The 23,690-nt window shown below is 40.0% G+C and overlaps 2 protein-coding genes and 1 long non-coding RNA gene across 4 annotated transcripts in view; 2 read left to right on the top strand and 1 right to left on the bottom strand.

Annotated features, from left to right (window-relative positions):
* The first annotated feature begins 3,093 nt into the window (after window positions 1-3,093).
* Window positions 3,094-7,249, top strand: LOC108427339 (ITPRIP like 2). Its single transcript, XM_017697397.2, has one exon. It carries the CDS (start codon window positions 3,405-3,407, stop codon window positions 4,878-4,880), a length of 1,476 nt encoding a protein of 491 aa, XP_017552886.1. The 5' UTR covers window positions 3,094-3,404; the 3' UTR covers window positions 4,881-7,249.
* Window positions 7,250-11,962: 4,713 nt separating this feature from the next.
* On the bottom strand, window positions 11,963-23,690 carry LOC108427341. Its single transcript, XR_001857842.2, has 3 exons — window positions 23,607-23,690; window positions 23,069-23,207; window positions 11,963-12,391 (listed from the first exon to the last, which is right to left on the bottom strand). It is a non-coding gene; the product is annotated as an uncharacterized LOC108427341 (long non-coding RNA).
* Window positions 17,851-23,690, top strand: part of syt17 (synaptotagmin XVII) — a 40,134-nt gene continuing 34,294 nt past the window's right edge. The window contains exons 1-2 of one of the 2 annotated variants that reach the window (XM_037544532.1): window positions 17,851-18,179; window positions 23,224-23,241. In XM_037544532.1, coding sequence (XP_037400429.1) covers window positions 18,165-18,179; window positions 23,224-23,241 — 33 coding nt within the window. In that variant the 5' untranslated portion in view covers window positions 17,851-18,164. Of the gene's footprint in view, window positions 18,180-23,218; window positions 23,242-23,690 lie in introns of both variants that reach the window. The other variant, XM_037544533.1, reaches the window with a different exon arrangement.

Genomic DNA, 23,690 nt, shown 5'->3' with positions numbered 1-23,690 from the left:
TAAGATAACTCATTAATTCTATAAAGTCACTGTCAGCTTACGGAATAGTTAGTTTGGTCCATTCCTAGAGTAAGCTCTCACATGTATGACTGTGTTTGATGACAAGAACACCACACAGGCCATTAGATCATGTGATAATGAAGTGGTGTCTAATCGTCTGCCCCCTAAACAACATGCTCACCACATGATTCTTCCTCAGAAGCTAAAACTGAATCAGACACAACATTAAGGAAACAGTGAATGTGCTGGGTAATATTAGTGACATGCATTTGATGGCCGTATTGTTGAAGCCTTAAAAAGACCCAGGCTATTTTCAGAGTGGGTCAGAATAGCTTGGAGAGTTTGATAAGGAGGTGATAGGAGCTCTGCAGAATCGCAGCTGCAGGAGTGTCTGCTTTTAGCCTTTTCAAGCTCTCTATCTCAACCATAGAATAAATACCACTTCCTTCCTCAGGCAGCTACTCTGCTGGTGACCTAAGTCCCTCCAGACCTTTCATATTGTTATTGGAGTGGCACTCAGTGTTCCATACTGAACAATCTCCCTGTGAGAGTGTCCTCTGGCAAGGTCAGGGAGTTTGTGAAACCCCAGCTGTTCTTTGTATTGAGGACATCTGTGGTCTTTCCTCTCAGTTGGTCACCTATTTTAAAAATTTTGTTCATAATTCTGTCGTTGCGATGTAAACAAAGTCATTCAGAGTGGTTTGATACGAAATGGTGCATTGTAGAAACTTACTAGCTCAGATTTCTGTACAGTGGTGGTGATAGGAACCAGGGGTCACCATGTCTACAACGCACAAATAGCCGTTTTATTTACCATCCAAAACCGCCAGTGAACTGAGGTTGTTTTGTAATGTCGATGATGGTAAAAAGGAGAGAAGTCTAAAGAAGTATGTTTTCTTTGGGCAGTTCTGCTTTACAACGACCAGCATATACCCATCCACAACAAATGGATAAAAGTAAAGGGATTAACAAGATGTTTTAAGCCAAAACCTTGTCAGAAAACTACCACAATCAATGTCTCAGATATCAGGCAGTGTATTCATACCTGCCCATGTAATAACTTTCTCTGAGGCAGTTATTAGACGTCTGGTTCCTATCACCAGCAGTGTGAACAGTTCTGATTCAGTAAATTTCTCTAGAACAGAGCATTTCACACCAAACCACTCTGAATGATTTAACCATTTAATAAGATGTAATTTTAAAAAAAAAAAAAATTCCCCTATAATGGCTTTTTTTTTTACAAACACTGAAGTTCCTGCTAAAGCCTGATTAGAATGATAAGTCAATGTGATGATTAGTTATTAATGTCAGTGTTACAGAGCTCTGCAAAAGCCTGAGTAGACTGATAAATCAATGTAATCAGTTATTAATCTCAGTGTTAATGAGCTCTGCTAAAGCCTGAGTAGACTGATAAATCAATGTAATCAGTTATTAATCTCAGTGTTACTGAGCTCTGCTAAAGCCTGAGTAGACTGATAAACCAATGTGATGATCAGTTATTAATCTCAGTGATAATGAGCTCTGCTAAAGCCTGAGTAGACTGATAAATCAATGCGATCAGTTATTAATCTCAGTGTTACTGAGCTCTGCTAAAGCCTGATTAAACTGATAAATCAATGTGATGAGCCAGTTTTGTAATCTCAGTGTTACTAAACTCTTTTAACTGACAATCAAACCAATATTCTCATCAGTAGTAGATGCATCAGTACTGTTTTGCCTCACGACACCCTGCATGCACCTCTCTATGTTTTAGGCCAAAACCTTCTTAAAGTAGTTTTCTGTGAGGGAGCTTTTAGAGGCATTGAACTCTTTCAATGTCTGGTTCCTATCAACACCACTGTGAACAGTTCTGACTTGCTGAGTTTCTCAATAATGCAGCATTTCACATCAAAATACTGTGTATGACTTTGTTCATATCTTAACCATTTATTTCTGCAGAAATGGTTAAAAATTAGGGGATTTCCCCTTTAAGCTAAAAGGCCAGACCATCCCCTGAAACTTCAACTCCATTTAATTAGTAGGTACACAAAAAAAAAAATGGAAAATAAATTTTAAAAAGCCAAGTCTTTTTGCAACATCAGTATGCAAAGGCTAATCTAACGATAACCAGTAACAACAGTATATTGTTCAGCTCTATGTTGAGAACTTGAAAAGCAGGAGCGACTCTGCGGCTACTTTGCCTAATTTCAAATGAAGATGACAGCAGTCCTCAGTGTAGAGCAGCACAGTGTCACCACTAAGCGCTCAGTGACATCAGTGTTTGCTGATTGTTTGAATAAGCTAGACTCTTAAATGGCTTTATTGTGCACTGTGGTGATATGAAAATTCTACATTGCCATGTGAGGTCGGAAAAGCTGTGTGAGTCGATTCTTTTTCAGGTATTTTGGGTCAAACAGGGTGCAGGCTGAGGGCAGGCACTGTTAGCAGGTCAGTACAGGTACTGGGAGGTTATTGTTTACATGCCCTCACAGGGGCACAGGCTGTGTGTGTGGCATGCAGTCTCTCGTTCAAGTTGTTGCTTAGTTTACTATGGCCACACCCTCACTGATGTCATTCCTGGTAACTAATTCTCAGTATGTGAGACAGTGTGTTGTGTAAAAACAGTAATACCCTACCTTGTCCTCCCTCACTAACCACGTACAGCACTGCAACCTTAACTCTTTAGTGGGCTGATCCACTGTGCAGTCGTTCACATTCCCATTTGCCTTTGCACAGTAGTTTGACTTTTTATGTTTTTTCATATCATTGCAATCTTGACAAAACCTTGTTTGTCTGAAATGGAAACAAGGAAAAGATGGTCTTTGCTTTTTTAGGAAATTTTTAGGCCATTTTTCCAAACTTTTTTTGCTCTATTTGTTATTAAATTGTTCAGTATATGTAAAAGGCAGCTGTAGTTTGGGCAAAAATGAAGGTTTTAATGTTATGATATGCTCTTGACATCTGAAATGTATTAACTGAAACCATCAGAAATGACCTCTTGTAGCTATATAGTTTGCATGTGCCTTTAAGAGGTGGGGGGAAGGGTGAGGGGAGGAGTATTTTTTTTCAAACAGAAATTCCTCTCTCAAGAGTTTGGCATTTCCTCTGAGCTCACACACTCAGTGCCTGCTTGACTCTTTCGCACAGCGCTTCCCATCAAAGAGGGGGGATTTTTAAACGTCCTGAGCGGTTCAGTCCAGCTGCCGTTGTCGCACGAGGCCTCCGTGAAGAGACGTTTACCACACAAACTTTGCTGCGCCGGACTGAAGAGTTCAGAAGTGAGTAGGAGAGAGTTACAGTAACTACAGTAACTGAGGAGAACATCAGCCTGACCTCATCCTCAGCAGCTGGCAGGCTGGCTAAGAATGGGCTAGCAAACCCCGTTGCCACTGTGAAACCTGAGAAGCCTGGACCAGAAGAGTAGGATGAGCGTGTACACACTAAACCTCAGGGTGTTCTGGCCTCTGGTCACATTCATTCTCAGCACCTTACTTCTGCTACATCACTTCATCCTGCGAGGCTCTGAGGAGAAGGGGGATGGTTGTTCTGACCAGGGACCAGGAGCCATCTTGCTGCTCAAGTATGTGCTGGCTTTTGCTCTTTGCTACTTCTTCATCAGGTACTGCACATCTCAGCCTGGCTCTGCCAAGCAGGGCTTCCACAGGGTCCCTGAGACAGCTGGCAAACCAGCAGTGCCTAAGAAGGAGCTGCTGGAAGATCACTTTGAGAAACATGTGCGACTCTCTCCGCATGTTCTAGGCCACAGCAAAGCTCACGTGGCTAAGCTAGTGAGTGAACTGGTGAGGGTGGGCCGGGCTGATGTACCTCCTGAGTCCTCCCTGGCCTTTCGTGGGGACTCCGTCCAAATTGGCAGCTCATATGAAGAGCACAAGGTGGGTTCCCCAGACTGCTTTGATATCCTGGTACCCCTGCGCCTACCTCGTGGGCTTAAACTTGAGCCTTGCAGTTATACCACCATCCAAGGAGGGATGCCTCTAGTTACTTTGGATATACCCCGAAAAACTGAGTGGACAAGGCGCCACAAAGCATTCACAGACACCTTTCTGCATTTGCAAGGCACTGCAGGAGTCTACAGGCTAAGCCCAGATTCTGTCCTCCGCTGGTTCTATTCTGCTTCCCAACGCTGCCTCTCTGCTGTTCGTTACCCATTTGAGCAGCGATGCTCCCTCAGCCTGTCCCTTAATGAGGGCCAGCGAGTCCAACTGCACCTCACACCCCGCTCAGACTACGTTTGCTGCCACATCTCCATGGGCGTTCGGTTAATCCCAGCTATGCCCTTAGGTGACAATGCCTTCCTGGTTGCAGCCCCTGGAGCACAGAAAGGGGAGGATGTGTGGACTGTTTACTTCCCCAGGCAGGAGCACAGATTGCTGGACTTCCTCAAAGGCAAACTCCCAGCCAACTCCTGCCATCTGAAGTGCCTTCAGCTGCTCAAGGAGGTTCGAGATCTTGGAGGCCAAACGTTGGCCCAGCAAGCTGGGGCTGAATGGAGGGGGGTGCTTTCCTCCTATGCCCTGAAAACTGCCTGGCTACGTCTGCTGCTCAGAACACCCCCTGAGGCTTGGGAAGAGCGCCACCTGGTAGACAGACTGGAGGACTTGCTACGATGCTTGAGAGACAGTCTGCAGGCCAGGGTTCTCCACCATCTGCTTCTTGGTGGTGACACAGGACTTCTGCCTGAATCGATGGCTTTGCCAAAGCTTGTTAAGGAGACGGTCCCATCCAACTTGTGGGCAGAATTCAGCACTGCCTCTCTGGACCTGGTCTCTGCCCGTCTGGCCTATTCGTGGACTCACCTCCATCGCCTCATACGTCTTGGACGTCCACAAAGGACCTCTCTTGGCCGAGGGGTCCATTGCAAGCACATTGACACTGAGTAATGACTGCCTTCAGAGCTTATTTGAACACGCCTCGGGGTAAACATTTGTCTAACATCAACTGATGGTATCATACATCTTCTGGCCTCAGTTGAGTTTCAGTTGAAAATAATTGTTGTTTATTTTACAAAAGGGACAAAAGGAAAAAACATCTGAATTATAGGTAGAAAAATTGCAAGGAATCTATTTTTGAGAGCAGTATTTTTAAATGCAATACAAATGTCCTCCTGTATCTCCTTAATATTTTTTCATGCAGGAAAATAGAAGTACTGTAAGTTTAGTTGGTACAAATCTTCCTTTATGTACTGTAAGTCTGTGCTAATTAGGGAGACTGATTTTATTCCAACGTCAAAAAGCCAGTTTGCTGCTTTTTTTTTTCAGGTTGAGAAGTTTTTTTTTACACAATTCTAATTGGTACTAGTGCCTTTTGAAAGCAGTGCATGCACATTACACTGGTTTCTTACAGCTTATGGCTTGTTGGCTGTATATATAGATTTAGATTGAAAAATGTGTTGTCTATGTTTTGAACTATGGCACAGTACAGCTCACAGGGCTGAAGTGTTAGTTCTGTGTTGACTCAGAGTCACCGTGATGTCATGGTTCCTGGGAAGTGTTGACCGTGGGTAGTGAACAGTCAGAGCAGGTTCAGCGCCAAAGAGCATACATTTTTCCACACTCCCTCCGCATTCATAAGGCCAGCATGAACCCACTGATATCTTATAGGAGAGGATAAAAGCAGAGCAGGCCACTATAGGCCCTCTGGTGACTGGTATCCTGTTGTTAGGAGCTGGCTAGTGGGATTTTCTGTGAAGTGAAAACTCCATTGGCCCAGCTGACATTTGAATGATAATGTCTATTTATTGCTTTTGAAAATATGGAACTGTTAGCAAGGCAGATGCGCACTCTCCTGTTCCCAGAGAAGCGCCTCTACTGCCTGTTGCCATGGAGACGAGGTATCTCAGGCAGGGGTCATTCATAAGGTTTGTTTATAATGTCAGAGTAGCTGTTTCCCTGCAATGCTGGTGGTCTTTCTCTTTGCACTAAAAAAAGTAATGCATTGAATTAACACAAATGACCGCATGCGCTTGAGCAGACACAGCCTACACAAGTTTGTGCAAAAGCCTGTGTTGAGCAGATCAAATCTACCTGATAGTCTGAATATGAGCTTCAGTGGAAGACATAAGACACCAAAAAAACCCTAATATTTAATGGAATTATGTTGCATTCACATAAATAAGCCATACATATATTGCTGCTGTCGGAACAAAACCTTGTATCTCCACTTTATCAATTCCCAGTAAAACTGTTAATAAAACAGTTACTTGGAAAAAAATCTGGTTCCATTAACTTACATGAAAAAAGTGTAAAATATGCTTTTACCTTATATTGTAAAGTTCTCAGTTTAGAGATACAAGGTTTTGTTCTGACAGCAGCGATATATATTATACATAAATAGATTTTAACACTGCTGCTGTTAATTTACAGAAAAAGCATGTAAATTCACAAAAAACTAATGATCACCTTTATTTCACAGACATTGTTATCATGATGGTAAAGTACTGTATGTCACAATAACTAGTTGAATTAGTGACTAACCGAATTACTGAATTACAGTAAAAGGCAGTATTTCAAAGAACTGTAATGACTAATTTTACAGATTTTTACCACCATTGAAAAAATATACTTTTACAGTTAATTAGCAGATTTTGTCTGGCGCCTCTGCTACCAGACGTTTTACCTTTTTTCCCCAGATTTTTGTTATTAGAGTGTTTATCAAGTAATTGCCAAAAGTACATAAACTGAAAGAATGATGTAGATGTAGATGTAGTATATTTTATTTGACAAACAAATTTCAACCAAGTAAGTTCAATGCATTGCTGCTTTTTTCAGTCTGGCCTCGTCAAGGCAGATTGTGGTAGTGACCCCTTTTTTGTTTCTTGCACCTCATGCATCAAAAACAGGCCTGAACTTGTGTTATTTCAGCCAGCCATAGCAAAATAGCAAATGGTGAATAAGGTCTCATTGCTTAAGTCTGTGCCACCAGCTCTATGAGGAACTGTTCATGGTTTCAGTTTAGTTGTTTTAGGTACTTAAAAGCAGAACAGAAGCTGAAATGAGGATATAAGCACAATATAATTTAAGATGCAGCCAAAGGGCAGCTTAAAACAAGCAATCAAATACAGATGTCACAGCCATATATGTACTGGATGAATGTATATTTTATTTGTAAGTATGTATGTTTATTGTAAGATATATTGTAGTTATTGTATATAAAATAGAAAATAAGTGGCAGTCTGTACAAATTCCTAATTTATATGTTGTATATGTATTTATACATGGCCTAAATAAATGCCTTATTTTGGAAGCCGGTATTTTGGAGGATAATAGTGTTTGTTTGTGTCCAGGATTAAAAGTAAGGGTTATGGTTAGAAGGAAGGTGTGGCATCAAAGAAAAAACAAGCCAAGACTTTATTTAGTTCATATTTTCACTTTAGTACTAGATCTGGTACCGCATCACTTTGGCAAGAAATAAGAGAAAGGTGAGTTAAATTACTGGCTGGACATAAAGATCTTTTGTGCACCACCTAAAATCTGCAGGACTTGACGAAGCCCAGCAGATGGTGAGTCAACCGCAAAGCAGGAAATGAAGAAAGAGGCCTCAAGAACGTATAATCTTCCTAAATGTAGAATGTAGTTCAGCCCCCGTTGTTGTGTTTCTCTGAGCAAGTTTTGGAAAACCTTATGGAAAGAAATGTTCTCAGTTATTTTCAAGTTTACAGTCTTTAAAGCAAAAACAACTGCTTAATATACAATAACTCAATAACAAAGCACCAGTAAGGGTTCTACTATGGGTGATGCCTTAGAAGAACCACCTTTGGCTCACCAAGAAACTTGTCTGAAAAGATTTTGCAAATGTGAATAACATTTCAAAGGTTTAAAGAACCTTTACATAACATAACGATTAAAAAAAAAAGCACATTTCAATAAATGGTCCTTTATTAGATTAGTGTGAGTGTAAAGAACCTTTTTCAAAACTTAAAGAACCTCAGTTCAGTCTTTTTTCAGAGCATCTACCAATTTCGAGGTTCTTCCTAGAACCTTTACATTATGTAGAGGATCTGTAAACTTTAAAAAGATTCTTTAAAATCACATTAATCCCTAAAGAACCATTGAAATGTTTTTTAGAAAAACATATAGTGCTTCCTCTGTGGAACCATTTGTGGACCCTTTTTAAGATCGTCTACCAAATTTGGGGTTCTTCCTGGAACCTTTACATTATGGAGAAGTTCTTCACACCTCTACATCTCATTTACACTCTTAGGTATGAAAGAGCCAAAAATGGTTCTTTGAGCAATGCCACTGAAGAACCGGCTTAGGTTTCCTTTAAGTGGTTGTACTTAAGAGAAAAATTTCAGTAAATGTGACATGTGAGTGTGAAGAACCATAGTTTAAAGCACATAATGTAAAGGTTCTGGGGAGAACCCTTACATTGATATACATCCTTTACGTTATGTGAAAGTTCTTGAAACCTTCAGAGAACCAAAAGTGGAGGTTCTATGGCGTCGATCAAGTGAAACCTTTGTGGCACTTTTTTAAGAGTGTACAAAAATAGTTCTTGAAAGAATCATCAATTGAAAGGCTTTTAGGGAACCAAAAGTAGTTGTTCTATGGCATTCAAAGAACCCAGAATGTGGTTTAAAAATGCAAATCTAAATTTAAAGTTCACATGAAATATCAAGTCATATTTACTAAAGGCTTTGATACCTTAGCTTAAATGTCCCGTTCTAGGAAAATGTTTAATTGGAATAACCGTAAATGATGTGGATATGAGGTTTTTTCAACTCACACGTTATTTAGATCGATAGTTAAAGGACCATCCATCCATTCTAAACTCCTGATCTGAGTGAGTCTCCACTAATCTATGGACTGTACACTGTTTTGTCCTGCAAGTCAGCAGGCTGACCACTTCTTTCTGTAATCAGGTTATGTCTGTCTTTATTGAGCCTCTTGTTTAGAGCGATGGGGCAGTCTAGATTGCAGTGTGGAGGCCCAGGTTGCACCCACTGGCTGCAGGACATTACCTCATCCTTCTAATTAGTGCTTCATTTATTCACTCACTGGGCAATCAGTTACTGAGTTACTGTGGAGGTTGAGCCCAGCAGCAAAGGGAGGCTGTGAATGATGGCTTGGGAGCATTACAGTAATCATGTGGGCGGTACCGGGGGACTGATGCTTGTTTACATCAATCAGTGTAAACAAACATTAGCAAAGTAAATATAGCTCATGAAATGGGCCTAATAGAGCTTCGGTTCTAAGTCTTCTGCAATAATTCTGCTCATACTGTGAATAAATGTAAGACATACAGGGTATATTTGGTCTTCAGCTGTAGATTAAGTTATTTTGAGGTCTAACACTAGGGGTCAGTGCTATCTTAGGTTTATTATGCATCTCAACAGGTTCTAGAGAGGGGAATGCATTGAAACATAAATGTCACGTTAACCTGTTAGGTTTCTTTCTTTATGCACAGTGCAGGATCCAACAGAGCTATTTATTTGTATGTTTTCAATAAAACCTGTCTCTTATTTTTACCATGGTCAGTGTATATTTGTTTCTAATTAGGCTGCATTACATATTACAACATACTGTGATTGCGCTATGACTGGTGATGCATTACAACACACTTGTGAATCAGTAACTTGGTACCCACACAGCAAAAAATAGTCAAAAGAATGAAAATAGTCAAAAGATTTTGTCAAATGAAATGATCTTAAATCTAATGATCTAATGTTTTTCCTCTTGAGATTGTTGTCATCTTATTTTAAGATTAAGATTAAGTGACCCTTATTAGTCCCACAACGGGGAAATTTCACCTCCGCATTTAACCCATCTGGGCAGTGAAACACCACATACACACTAGGGGGCAGTGAGCACACTTGTCCAGAGCGGTGGGCAGCCCAATCCGCAGCGCCCGGGGAGCAGTTGGGGGTTAGGTGTCTTGCTCAAGGACACCTCAGTCATGTGCTGTCGGCTCTGGGGATCAAACCGGCAACCTTCCGGTCCTGAGGCTGGATCCCTAACCTCCAACCCATGACTGCCCCAACAATGTGGATTATTTAACTATTTAAATTTCTAAACATTTCTTACTTGTTATTAAGTAAAATGATCTCACTATGTTGGAAAACAGTGTTTCTTGTTTTAAGAAAAGTGCTTGAAACCATCAAAATTATCTGCCAGTAGAGTGAGATAATTTTACTAAATGAAATCACTTAAAACAGGCAAAAATGTCTACAAATAAGCTGGATAATCTTATAATCATTGCACAACCAGCTCAAAATGGGCAATATTAGACATATCGACTCAAACTAAGATCATTTTGCTTGACAAGATACTATTTTTTTTGCAGTGCAAAATGAATCTGACACAGAAGCTCATCTGGTGATTGGTCAGGATGTGCACAGCACACAGTAAAAACCATGACAACATGACAACACTCATTTGTACATTATAGCCTCATGTTTAAGAAATATACAGTGTCATAAAGGGGTTATAAAGTTTTGGGTGATGCCACGTTTAAAAAAAAAAGACCTTTACATGCTACTTAAACATTAACAAGAACCATCTATTTATTTTTTCAGGGAACCAAAGTGGTTCTTCTCTGGCACCTTCACTTTTGCAGCAGTAGGAGAAGCTGCAGCGTCCTCCTCCCTCCTCCATGACGTTCCGCTGAACAGTAAGGCCGCCCTGTACTCAGACAATTGACACAACAACAGGTCATGTGCCCCCGCTGTTTCCGCGGAAAGTTTCATATAAGTCATACCCCATCACTCACATGTCCTCTACCGGCCAGCATATCTGTGTGTGTGTGTGTGTGTGTGTGTGAGGCACTGCTGTGTGGAAGTGCAAAAGTCAGAGACCACCCTTCACATATGTTATTTCCAGTCAAAATTGGCATTAATTACAAGTTATTCATTTTTCAGCATCAGGAAAAAAGCAGAAAATACATACAGTATTTAACCAAACATTACACAATAGCCCCAACAACTAAATAACTGAATCTAACAATGTTTTTCAGTGGTCAGTGTGTCCACTCACATCTTCATTCCAGCTTCCATTCTTTTCAGGAGACTCACTTCTATTTTCTCAAGTAAATCTGCAGACACGCCTCCAAAGTTCAGTCTCAGAAGTTTTCTGAAGTAATCAAACACATTCCATGATGTTGCGGTCTGGACTCTTTCTGCTAGAAGTCAGCAGAGGTCGCCTAAAGTTTTATGTATTATGCTTAACTACAGGTGTGTGTTTGTATAAGAGACCATATATTTGGCTCTTTGTATGGGCCACAATTCTACATAATTAAATGGCTGAGGTGAAAGCAAAGTCACTCAGAGTGGTTTGGACTGAACTGCTCCTTCCAGAGTCAGAATTGTTCACAGTGGTGGTGATAGGAACCAGACGTCCATCTCTAAAAGCTCCCTCACAGAAAGTTATCACTTGCAATGGTTATGAATATGCTGCCTGATGCCTGACACAGTGTGTTACCATAATTTGGTGATAAATTTAGGTTGGAAATGTGTTTGAATCCATTCATGGCAGTGGGGCACACACAGCCAAAACAGCCCCCCATTTTTTTCAGATTTATGACTATCATCAGCATTCCATATAAAACTCAGAAGACATGCAGGCTCACTGGTGGTTTTGGACAGTAAATAAAATGGCTATATTTGTGTGGCAGACAATGTTTTTTGCAAAATTGGTGGAATTCCCCTTTAATACAGTGCATCAGTACAGGGCTATGTTGCTGAACATTTGGGGGCCCTAAGAAACATCCTACTTAGGGGTTTTCTCATCCATCCCAGTCATTTTATTTTGGATGCAAGAATGAAAAAGAAGTAATACTCAGTTTTTGTAAAAAGTAGTTTTCGCATGTGAAAAATCACTCATTTCAAATTCAAAATTCATTGGAAACTCAAGAGCTCAGTACGAAGCCAATAGTAACTTAACATTACTTATATTGCTTCAACTGAAAGTAATTATCGGTTGATCAAGTTGTTATTCTCACAATGTGTGAACCATGACTTATAAACATAATTAAAATAATGCTATCAATAAAATGATATGATGATATATGATGATAACTTTATCCTGACCTAGCGATATTAGCATAACGTAGTTCACTGTGAATTTAGCTAGCAAGACTTGTTAAGATTATAGCAGAGGCCATACTGAGGTAGGTTACGTTAAACCTGACAGTAAACTGTTCTCTTTTTGTTTCGGAGGTTGAAGCAGTGGTGTAATTGTGAGTGAATCTAAGATAATTAGAGTGGTTAGTTAAGGAACAATCTGTAAGATGATGTAGCCTGTCGAATTATACTCCAAACCAAAGCATCATGTCACCAGAAAGCTGTGGTGTCCAATCCTATTGTAAGAAACAACATGCAAAGTCCCACCAGAGAACTTGTAGAGAGAATTATCACTCTGCAATGTGTTCCGGGTTTCTCCAACGCTAGAGGGCGCTCCTGAGGGGGTACAAAATGAATGGATTAATATGGATCATTTGAGTAAAATCATAGTTCATAAATGCTTAAACATTTCAATGTAAAAGAATACATTTATTTCCTGAACACAGAACAGTGTAAAACATTTTAACTGTGACATTATATTTTTAAGAGCTTTTAAACTCAAGTTATAGGAGTGACTGCTGCCAAAAACCTGTTTGTTCGTTCTTTGCTTGTTAGTGAAATTCAAACTTCTACTTTTTAAAATTAAAGGGAAGTTCTGGGTGAGTGATTAGAAACTATTTTAACTTCTCGTTTTAGCCATTTAGCTCAATTCACCGCCATTCATTGAGGACACGTTCATGGATACCCTCTGCTGTTTTGCCATCCTGTTTTTGATATAACAGGGGAAATAGGAAGAGGCCAGATTCCTTGTAAACCAGCCCTGGTCCCACCTCCTCTTCCCTCTTCATTCCTTACCGATCTAGAAGAAATGTTGAAGAAATTCTTTGCCAAATGCCAAAATTTCTTCCCTTTGCTCACTGAGAGCTCCTGCGGTGGAGATGAACGTGTTTCTGTTGCTTCTTTTCTTTACTGCTGAACTTGCTTTTTTTGCCAGGAGTGGGCAACAGTGATGATAGTGTTTGCTTGCCAAAAGCTTAAGCCATGATTTACAAGAAAGTTTTTACAATTTTTACAAGAAATAACTGTTTTTATGAACTTACGTGATACAAGATAATATCATAAATTTACAGCTGTTGTTTTGTGTACAACATGATAATACCATTGAAAAGTGGCTGTTAATTTACAGCATTTTTTTACACTTCTCTTTTAAAAATACATCAAATAGGTCTTTACTGTCCTTTTTTTGGCTACCTGTTCTTAAACAGTCTAACTGGGGGCAGGATATTCAACATGATCGACAAGAGTTTAGAACACGCCCTCAGGGCCACGGTACTTTGATCGGTTCGATCCCCAGGGCTGACAGTCCATGACAGGTGTCCTTGAGCAAGACACCTAACTCCCAACTGCTCCCCGGGTGCTGCGGATTGGGCTGCCCACCGCTCCGGGCAAGTGTGCTCACTGCCCCCTAGTGTGTGTGTGCTCACTAGAGTGTATGTGGTGTTTCACTTCACGGATGGGTTAAATGTGGAGGTGAAATTTCCCCGTTGTGGGACTAATAAGGGTCTCTTAATCTTAATGTTGTACTGACAGACTTGATGCTACAGTGACTCACTATTGCCTCTTAAGGTACAAAGTGGTATTACAAGGCAGAGTGAGCCATTGCTAGCTGGTTATCATGCTAACTTTGGTAGATATTTCTGTGACTTGATATAAAGACATCTTTAACATACAGTCAATACTGTTTTTTTCTTCACATTGTGTTGATTTTATAATGTTTAAGACTGCAAATTATACAAATTGCACCAATGTTTCTGTTGGTTCCTGATGCTTTTATACTGTTTTGGCTTTTACTGGCTTTATATCACAATATAAAGGGTACTAATAGTCTAACAGGTGACCGTTGGCTGATACTAAATGCATTAGTTGGTTTCCAAATTGGTTTCTAATTGGTTGGTTTCCTAAAATCATAAAGCCACTTCCCAATAGAAAGCAAAACCATTAGTTTTTAATCCTAATGGTCCTTTTTCAGCAGGAGTGTGTCAGTATATTGTAGTGCTCAATATTAATAAAACAAGAGCCACAGCTTTCGCACAAGTCATGGTGTTTATTTCGAGCTGTTGCTGACCACGGCTACAGCTCACATCAGCACAGTTTTTCCTCTAACAGCATGCTGTCTGCCTAGCTCATGTCTCACTCCCTTTGCTCTTCCTGCTAGGCCTGAAAAATTATTTTTGAAAATTGTTTTTGTATCGAAATCACAATTTGAAACAGTGCCAAAATTGCTATATGGGTCAGAAAAATAAATTAAATATTTTGCCAAAATCGTTCAGCCCTACTTGTTGCATTCAAAAACAGTAGGTCAAAAACAGAACGACACCAATAGACATCCATTCGTTAGTGTAGTATGTGTAGTATAGTAGTATGGATGTCCATAGCACCACCCTCTCAACTGAATCCTTAGTCACATAAACCCAGTGAATAAATGCTGGAGAACAAATAATATAGAATTAACATGCAAGCATTTATTGACCATGCTACACTGTTTAAAAAGATGGCTCTTCAAGGGTTCTTAAATAAAGAAAATGGTTCTGTATACAGCCATGAACACTCAAAGAACCCTTTACTTGATCAAATAGCTCTTTGCATCGTGAAAGGGCTCTTCAGCTTGACAGAAAATGTGTTATCTTTGATTCTACATAAAATCCTTTTGAAAATGGTTCTATATAGCACTAAAATGGGTTCTTCTATTGTTACAAGCTTGGCATCATAATAATAGAAGAACACTTTTGGTCCTAAATAGAACCATTTCCAACACATTCTCAATCAATCTGAGGAACTCAGTTACCATGCAAAGAATCATTTAACCATGCAAGGGGTTCTTTGAGTGTTCTATATAGCATCAAAAAGGGTTCTTCTATTATTATAAGCTTGACATCGTAACAATAGAAGAACCTTTTTGGTACTATATAGAACCGTTTTTAAAAGGTTCTACTAAAAGTTCTAGGGTTCTACAACACATTTTCCATCAATGTGAAGACACTTCACAATGCAGAGAGCTCTTTGAGTGTCCATGGTTGCAAATAGGGCCATTTTCTTAACTAAAGAACCCTTGAAGAACCATCTTTTCGAAGAATGTATTATTACACGTCTAACAAACATCACTAGTTGTGTAAGACAGGCTCTTCTTTAACTGTAGAGCACTGCTGGTGACATGCTGCTATGATAGTGAACTGCAAAATAATCAAGAAGACTCAAAAGTAAACTTATTTTTTAAAGGTTGCTGTACTTTATGTGCATGTAACAGATCTGAGATCGTGATCGTTTCTCACTGATCATGTGACGTTTAATACCAGGTAAACCTCACATAGACAGAAACTCATGGGTATATTTTCCAGTTTAATACAGTTAAGCTTCAGCTCAAGTTTTAAATGTCTTGATTCTACAGAGCTCTAATTATATACTACATTGATTGGTTTGGCTCAGAAATAGGGATGGTCATCAGGGCTATGTGGGTCCATACTGAAATCTCCTGACGTTTGTTTTTGAGTATCGATCCTCACAATGCAGTATTGCCACCAAGTGTTTTCTTTAAGCAGTAAACTCAATATACACCAAATAGTGAAAGATGATCACAGCAAATAAACGTAAGGGATGAGAACTACTTTTCCTTCCGCCCTCTCCTCTGCTCCTCACCCACATACAGAGGCACAAATAGCCACAGGACATGCAGTAAACGCTCTATAATGGCAGATCTTTTGGAGTTGTTTCCCTAAACAATGCTAATGCAAACACTTTTCAATATAATTTTTAATGTCTGCTTTTTATAACCAGTTTTCACCAAAAAAAAAAAAAATCACAAAGATTTCCCTCTTTTAAAAGAATCAAAACCAGTATTAGTGTTGCTATTTCTTGGCATGAACAGAAAATCGTTGGGTTATCACCCACTGCGTGCTTTCTTAGTAAAATTAATAGTAAATGAATAGATAACTTCTAAACAGGAAAAAAATATATACTGTATCATAGCACACAAACATGGCAATGTTGTTCAGCTACAGCTAACCGGTGCAGTTGAAGATGATGAAGACTCATAGGCTTCTATACATCTCCTTCCTTCTCAGTGGAGGAATTTTGCCAGTGTTGTAGTATATCCAGGTAACATTAAGAACAGAGAAACAAATACATGTTTTTTCTGGTTTTAGCTAATGCATGCTAGCATAATCAGTCTTGCTGCAGGTGCACTACCTCTGCCTTAACAATCACATCCTTAACAATGCATCTCAGCAAGCCTATGCTGCAAAAATGACACTATCTTAATCTTAAAGCTGCACTGTGTAAGATTTGGGGATTTGGACCTCTCTGGTGGAAATGTGTAACTGCATGCGACGTGTGGGACATTTTGTAATACATTTTGTAAGGCTGTGTTCAGACAGTGGAGTGTATTCCACCCAAAATGCCAATATATCTTACAGCAGCACAGATGTAGGAGCACTTTGCTATAAATTTGATGTACATTTAATAAAAACAGTGATACAGTACAGTAATGCCTTCTATTTGTACTAGTGTGCTGTTTAAAATGTTTAAAAAGCACCACATAATATAAAAATGATGTATGTTTGTCACAGTTACTATACACTGCAGACTGACACATGAGCCAAACACCCCCAAAATGAATATGCCAACCAACCTCACCCGCATCAAGACACATCCATGTACTTAAAGTACATTTTGGTGAGAATTCCTCTGCTGACCTAAAAAATGAATGCTGTCCTATCATTCCCTGAGCCCACCAACCCCTTTCTCTCCTACACAAAGTGCTCTAAGTGATCTATTCCATATTTTGGGTGGAAAATACTCCACCGAAACGCTGCCTTTCATAATGTTCTTCCACATGTTGTGTGCACTTACACATTTCAACCAGCGAGGTATCCAAATCCCCAAATCTTACATACTGCAGCTTCAAGATTAAGATAGTGTACATTCATATTCAGAAGAACACTAATTTGAATCCAGAACAAAAGATTGTAAAGTAGAATGTCCTTTGGTAAAATAGCACTGTAAAGTCCCCTTGCTGTGGAGGCTAATAAAGGATTATCTCATCTTAAAACTTGTTGATATTATAGAAAGTAGATAATAATACATTGCATATGAAACCTTATACAGCTCATCTCCATTTTCAGTCCAAAAATGTAATGATAAATGTCACAAAAACACAGTTATAATGTATAAAACAAAGTCTGACACTAAGCTTTAATTAAGACTAACCGTTTCAACCAAATTTTGCGCATTAGTTTTTGATGTTTTGGATGTTTGGATTTGTCACACCTTTGCATGGATTATTTTGTCCGGTCCAGTTTTGCTGCTCCTCGAAAAAAGAAACCCCCCCCCCCCCCCCAACAGTTTTCATAAGAATCTTATTAGCTTGTCTCTACAGTCAGACTGATGGAAATGGTAACACCCCGCAAAGGAAGGAATACCAACTGGTGTGAGCCTGAGGAGCAGCAGCAATAGCAGGTGGCCTCGCACAGCCTACCTCTCGTAAACTCCCTGTGCAACGTTGCCTTGGCAGCAATTAGCCCCTTCCCCTGCCTGTCTGCCTGTCTCTTCTCAGCCTGCGCCGCTTCCCTGACAGCAGGAACAACAAGTGGCCGCAGAACGACAAGATGTTGTAAAACAGAGAGCAGGGGGGAGGCGAGGGGGCCGGAGAGGGAGGAGGGAGGCACAAGGCAGAACTGACATCCATCAGTGCTCCTGTAAACCTGGATGAGTCATTTGTTGCTCAGAGGAGCAAGTGGGGTGGGGGTGTGATTTCTCCAGGGATTGAAAAGCCACTGGTACTCTCACACAACCGAGAGAGAGAGAGAAAGACGGAGATAGAGAGAGAGATGGAGGAAAAGGGAGATTGGGAGCATCTGAGTGGGTGGGGTCGGAGATGATGATAAGGAGGAGGGGGGAGTTAGAAAAGAGAGGGAGAGGAAGGGGTCTGTGGTGGTCATCATCATTCTTGGAGCAGAAATTTGTAAGGATGGATAGTGGAACGTGCCTAGTTCATTCATACTGAGGGGTTTTCTGTTTTTGTTTTGTTTCTTATTTCCCGAAGTGGAGCTGGATCTGGACAGCACCATGTTGCTGTGGATAGGAAGTGAAAAGGTGGGAAGAGACTGAGGGAAGGATGGCGTACACACAGGTAAGCCTCAGTAACTACTGCTGCACCTACTTTCGCTTCTTCCTATACCTGCACCAGGTACATTTAAACTGACGCTTCTATGTTTTGCTTTATTCATTTATCAGATGCTCTTTTCCAGAGTGCCTTACAGATTGTGCAAACAGAGGAAACCAAACTGATGCAAAGTACAGAGAACCTGCAAGAACTTATGACCTAAAAGACAACAATGCTACACACTTAAAAAGATGGTTCTTCACAGGTTCTTTAGGAAAGAAAATTAAAGATTTCTTTGCATCATGAAATTGTTTAGATTGTAGACTGCTGAGTGCTGTAGATGGTTCTATATAGAACCTTTTTGAAAAGGTTTCTATATGCCACCAAAAAAGGTTCTGCTATTGCTCCAATGTCAAATGTGTAACAATAGCAGAACACTTTTTTGGGGGTATGTTGAACCATTTTTAAAAAGGTGCTATATAGAACCATATACGGCACATTCTCCATCAATCTGAAGAACCTTTTCACCAGGCAGATAACCATTTAAACACGTAAAGGGATGCTTAGTAAAGAAAATGGTTCTATATAGAACTCAAAGGGCACTTTGCATGTTTAAAAGGTTCTTTGCATTGTGAAAGTGTTCTTCGGATTGAAGACTGCAGAATGTTGTTGCTAGTTCTATATAGAACCTTTATTGAAAAGGGTTCTATATAGCACCAAAAAATTCTGCTATTGCTACAATGTCACATCTGTAACAATAGTAGAACCCTTTTTGTTTTGGGTTTTCAAAAAGGTTCTATATAGAACCATATACAGCATTCTCCATCAGCCTGAAGAAGCAGTGTTGTAGATGGTTTTATATAGAACTTTTTAGACCAAAACAGGTTCTGCTATTGTTGCAATGTCAAGTCTAACAAGAGAAGAACCCCTCTTGGTACTATATAAAACCTTTTTCAAAAAGAACTCTTTAATTGGGCAAAGGGTTCCTTAGTAAAGAGAAAGGTTCTATATAGAACCATGAATGTTCGTGGCATAATCTTTGCATCGTGAAAGTGTTGTAGATGGCTCTATATAGAAAATTTTTGAATAGGGTTCTGTATACCACCAAAAGGGTTCTGATATTGCTACAATGTCAAGTCTGTACCAATAAAAGAACCATTTTTGGTGCTATGTGGAGCCATTTTCAAAAAGGTGCTACAAAGAACCATATACAACACATTCTCCATCAATCTGAAGAACCATTTCACCATGCAAAGAACTCTTTAATCATGCAAAGGGTTCTTTAGTAAAGAAAATGGTTCTATATAGAACTATAAACAAACCCTTTTCATGATCTTTGCATGGTGAAAGGGTTCTTTAGATTGCAGATTGCAGGGTATTGTAGAAGGTTCTATACAGAACCTTTTTGAAAAGGGTTCTATATAGCACCAAAACTGTTTCTGCAATTGTTACAATGTGAAGCCTAACAAAAGAAGAACCTTTTTGGTGCTATATAGAACCATTTTAAAAAGGTGCAAAACAGAACCATCTACAGCACTTTCTCCACCAACCTGAAGAACCCTTTCACCATGCAAAGAACCTTTTATTCATGCAAAGGGTTCTTTAGTAAAGAAAATGGTGCTATATAGAACTACAATTTTTTTGCATCATGAAAGTGTTCTTTAGATTGCAGATTGCTGTGTTGTAGGTGGTTCTATATTCTATCCATTTTCACAAAGGTTCTATATAGAACCATATACAGCACATTATCCATCCATCTAAAGAAACTTTTCACTATGGAAAGAAACCTGTAATCACACACAAGGTCCTTTGAGTGTTCATGGTTCTATATAGAACCATAATCTTTACAAAAGAACCCTAAAGAGTCATAATTTTCAAAAGTGTATCGTCGTTTGATTGAGATGAAATACAGATATTACAACAAATTTTGAGGAGAAATAATTAAATAACTTGTAGTTTTTCCTCCTCAGTTTACTTTATTCTACTCAAGGCCTCCATCCATATAAACACGTCAGAAATGCACCTTTAATGTTTATTGAGTTTCATGATGCACTGTTTTCTGTGTTTCACTGACATGCGGCTATGATTTTATACTCTTGCAGACAGAAATGCAGTTGTAATGGCTTCTATGGCTATTTGTTACAAACAAATGAGCCTCATATATTGACAAAAAAAGCTGAATGCCACACATTTGAAGCTTGGCCACTTTTCAAATATGATATTATACTGCATAAATCTATCTGATATTACATTTCACAGGTGTTAAGACTGATTGTGGATATATAATCTTACCCAATAAGATACCAATTTATTCAACATGTCAGTGAGATTGTTGCTCTAATATGAAAAAGAGCATAAAACATGTTGCCGTTTGTTTGTGGGTTTTAATCGTGTGCTTATTATTATTTATCATTAGGTGTCTCAGCGGTGGTCTAAACAGTGTGTGTGTGTGTGTGTGTCGTGTTTGTGTGTGTGGTGGCCATGTGCTGTGGTGTGTACGCTGAGTGTGTCTCTGACCCGCTGTGTCACGCCTGCTCCAGCTGCAGCCGGGGAGAGCTAGGCTGTATCACTGTTACCATGGTTACAGCCAGAGCTAATTGCTCAGACAACATCAGGCCGCTGATGGAGAGAGACACAGGGGCAAAGGGCTGAACAGTGGGAGAGAGAGAGAGAGAGAGAGAGAGAGAGAGAGAGAGAGAGAGAGAGAGAGAAGGAGGAGTGGAGGAAGGATATAGAGAAGGATGAGAGATGGGGGAAAAAAGAGATAGAGAGAGACAGAGAGGTGGAATCACTCGTTCAGAAAAACAGGAAGCCGGAGCTGTGTGTGTAGGAGATGCTGGAACATCTGCGATTTGGTAGCTGTCACATTAGAAGAGCGGCGAGGAGGCCGATTTGCTCAGGCCTGACCGTTCACCCACTGACCTATTGTGTCGGGTATGCAGAGAGAGTAAAAGTCACGCACAGACTCATGATCTTACTTCATCTTAAGCCAACCTGCTGTTGAACTCATTCATTTCATAGCCTCTCTGTCAAAACCCAGAATGCTGCACCAGCTCACTTTAAAAGGTGAATATAATGAATATGATGTGAAGTTATAAGGAGTGTTTCAGCACTTACTGCTTATTTAATGCGGTGCAATCCTGGCCAGCCAATCAGAACAGAGCTATTTAAGGCACAGTACTAGAAACAGCCTGTTTAATTATAAGGGGTAAAGAGAGATCCACCTAAAAATGAATTACAGCATTACAATAACATCCATCATAAGATAGCGGCACCAATACAGGAAACAGTAGGATGTGGTTCCTGGAATCTGACCATATCACCCCCTGCCCTCCAGAGCCTTCATTGGCTACCTTTTACAGACTGTATTCAGTGGCACCTTCTCCTTCCACATCACTGTTATCGGGACAAAACCTCATATCTCCAAAATGGTAACTTCACAGGAGAAGGAAAAAAACCTACTTTACTTTTAATGTAAGACAATGGAACCAGACGTCTTTCCAAGTCATTTTGGGCCGTTTCTTTTGGTCCATTCATCATGAAATTTACAGACAATGTAAAGGGTAACAGGTATTTTCAAATAGTTCAAAAACTGAAAAACGACAAAAAATGGAAATATGAGGTTTTCTTCAGACAGTAGCGATATGCTTCCTATGCTTCCTCACATATTATAGGACTCTCTCCCTCAGTCCATTTGGGATGCCTTTCCTCTATCAGTATTTAAATCTTTTTCCTCATCTTTGAATATACAGTATGTGAATTAGGTCCAATCCCATTTCTTATTTTTACCCCTCCTCTTTGTTTTTGGGTGCCACCTTGCCCCTTGGAACTGAGTTACAAGAGGTAGTATTTCAGGTCTCTCCCTAAGAAATGTGAGCCTCAAATGTACAGAGCATTACTTCATCCACAGCTACTAGCTCTGCTCTGTAGGCGACCCTGCCAGTCTGCAGTGACAGCAGAGGAGGGTAAAATTCAGCTCCTCACTGCTGGGCTTTAGTTACATTTAGGGTATCATGTGCCTTCAAAGTGGGGGGCAATTATTTATTATCACCCACCACTAATTCTTCACTGATATGAAGCTGAAGTCAGATATTCACCAGCTTCTTGTTTGAGTTTTTCCGTTCCACCTTAAATGGTGCAGCAGTTACATCCTGTAACGTAACTGCTGCACCATTTAAGGTAGAACAGGAAAGTTAGCTTCCTAGCTGCAAAGACATCAGCATACTAGCATTTTTTACAAGTTTGTTATGAAGAAAAAGACCATAATACACTGAAACGACATTAAACTGAGATAATACAGTGGTTACTGTCATTTGTAACAGAGAAAATTCTCACATTTGTAGGTTTCTTTGGTCTCTTATTCAGCCATGTTGCCGGTTTTTCTTTTTTCCATATCACTCTGAAAAAACCTCCGCTCGGACAGCCATGTAGCCCTAACGCTTCACCCTACCCCTCCATCTCAACAACAATCGAGACACCCTACCCCTAGCCGTGAACATGCAAAACAGAGGGGTAGGGATAAGTGGTAGGGGTGAGGGGTGAGATGGGCCTGGGCCTTACCGTCTTATGCTGTTTCCTTTAGCATTAAATGCTGTGCTATTGACAGTGTAGTCTTGTGTAGCTTCCTGTTGAATGTATTTTATGTTTATAAAGCCCACCTGGGCATAAGAAATGCACTGTATACATAAAAAAAAAACGCTAATCATTTATTCCAGAATTCACAGTTTACTCTTTCATTCTGAAGCTCAACAGGCGCGAAAGAGACTAAATGTCTCCTAAAGCCTGAGGAAAAAACAGCCTCTGTGGACTTTCAGTCCAAATGTTATGGTCTCACTTTCATACTGCTGTGCCTCTCAGCGGCTACATGCTGGTATCGGCAAAATAGTTAAGCAATGAAAAACATTTGTATCCATCACCTTTCAGCAGGCAAATGAAAGGGGTGCGTGGAATGTGTTTAACTGCCTTGCTGTGTTTGTCCTGCTAAACTCTTTGGTTTTCTTCCCTGGTCTCCCATGCTGCCCCCTGCTGACCTCCTGCTTCTCTGCTTCCTTCCACCTGTAAAAAAGGACAGTTGGAACCCGTCAACGAGGTAAGAATGATCCAGATTAAAACATGCTTGTGTGCTATTAGAGTATCGCTTGCTTAGTGATGCTTGTATACAACAGTTTCTTATTATAAAACGGATAGTTCCGGTCGTACAAACAGATTGGCTGAGCTGACTCTCAACCACCTGACGAAGCAAGAACCCGTTTTTCGTTTAAACCGAGCGGGTGGCACCTTATTTTGCTAACTAGAACTAGGCTGTTCAGCTAGCTAGCTAACAGGCTAAAAGATAGGCAACAGCTTAAACAACTCCATCATTAACACCACAGGCTTGAATTAAAGTGCTTACGATATGATTCACTGTAAAACGGCAATATAAAGGTTTTAAAAAATATCACCTGAATGACTTACACGCTTCAAATGTCCGTGTTTCAGTCCGAAGTAGCATCAAACCCAGGCTGAATCCCAAACGGTTCCGTACTCCCTAAAACGTGT

Source organism: Pygocentrus nattereri, chromosome 14, assembly GCF_015220715.1.
Source record: "Pygocentrus nattereri isolate fPygNat1 chromosome 14, fPygNat1.pri, whole genome shotgun sequence".
NCBI classification, from domain to species: Eukaryota; Metazoa; Chordata; class Actinopteri; order Characiformes; family Serrasalmidae; genus Pygocentrus; species Pygocentrus nattereri.
Note: the sequence above shows the minus strand (reverse complement) of the source record. Positions and strands in the feature narration are given on the sequence as shown.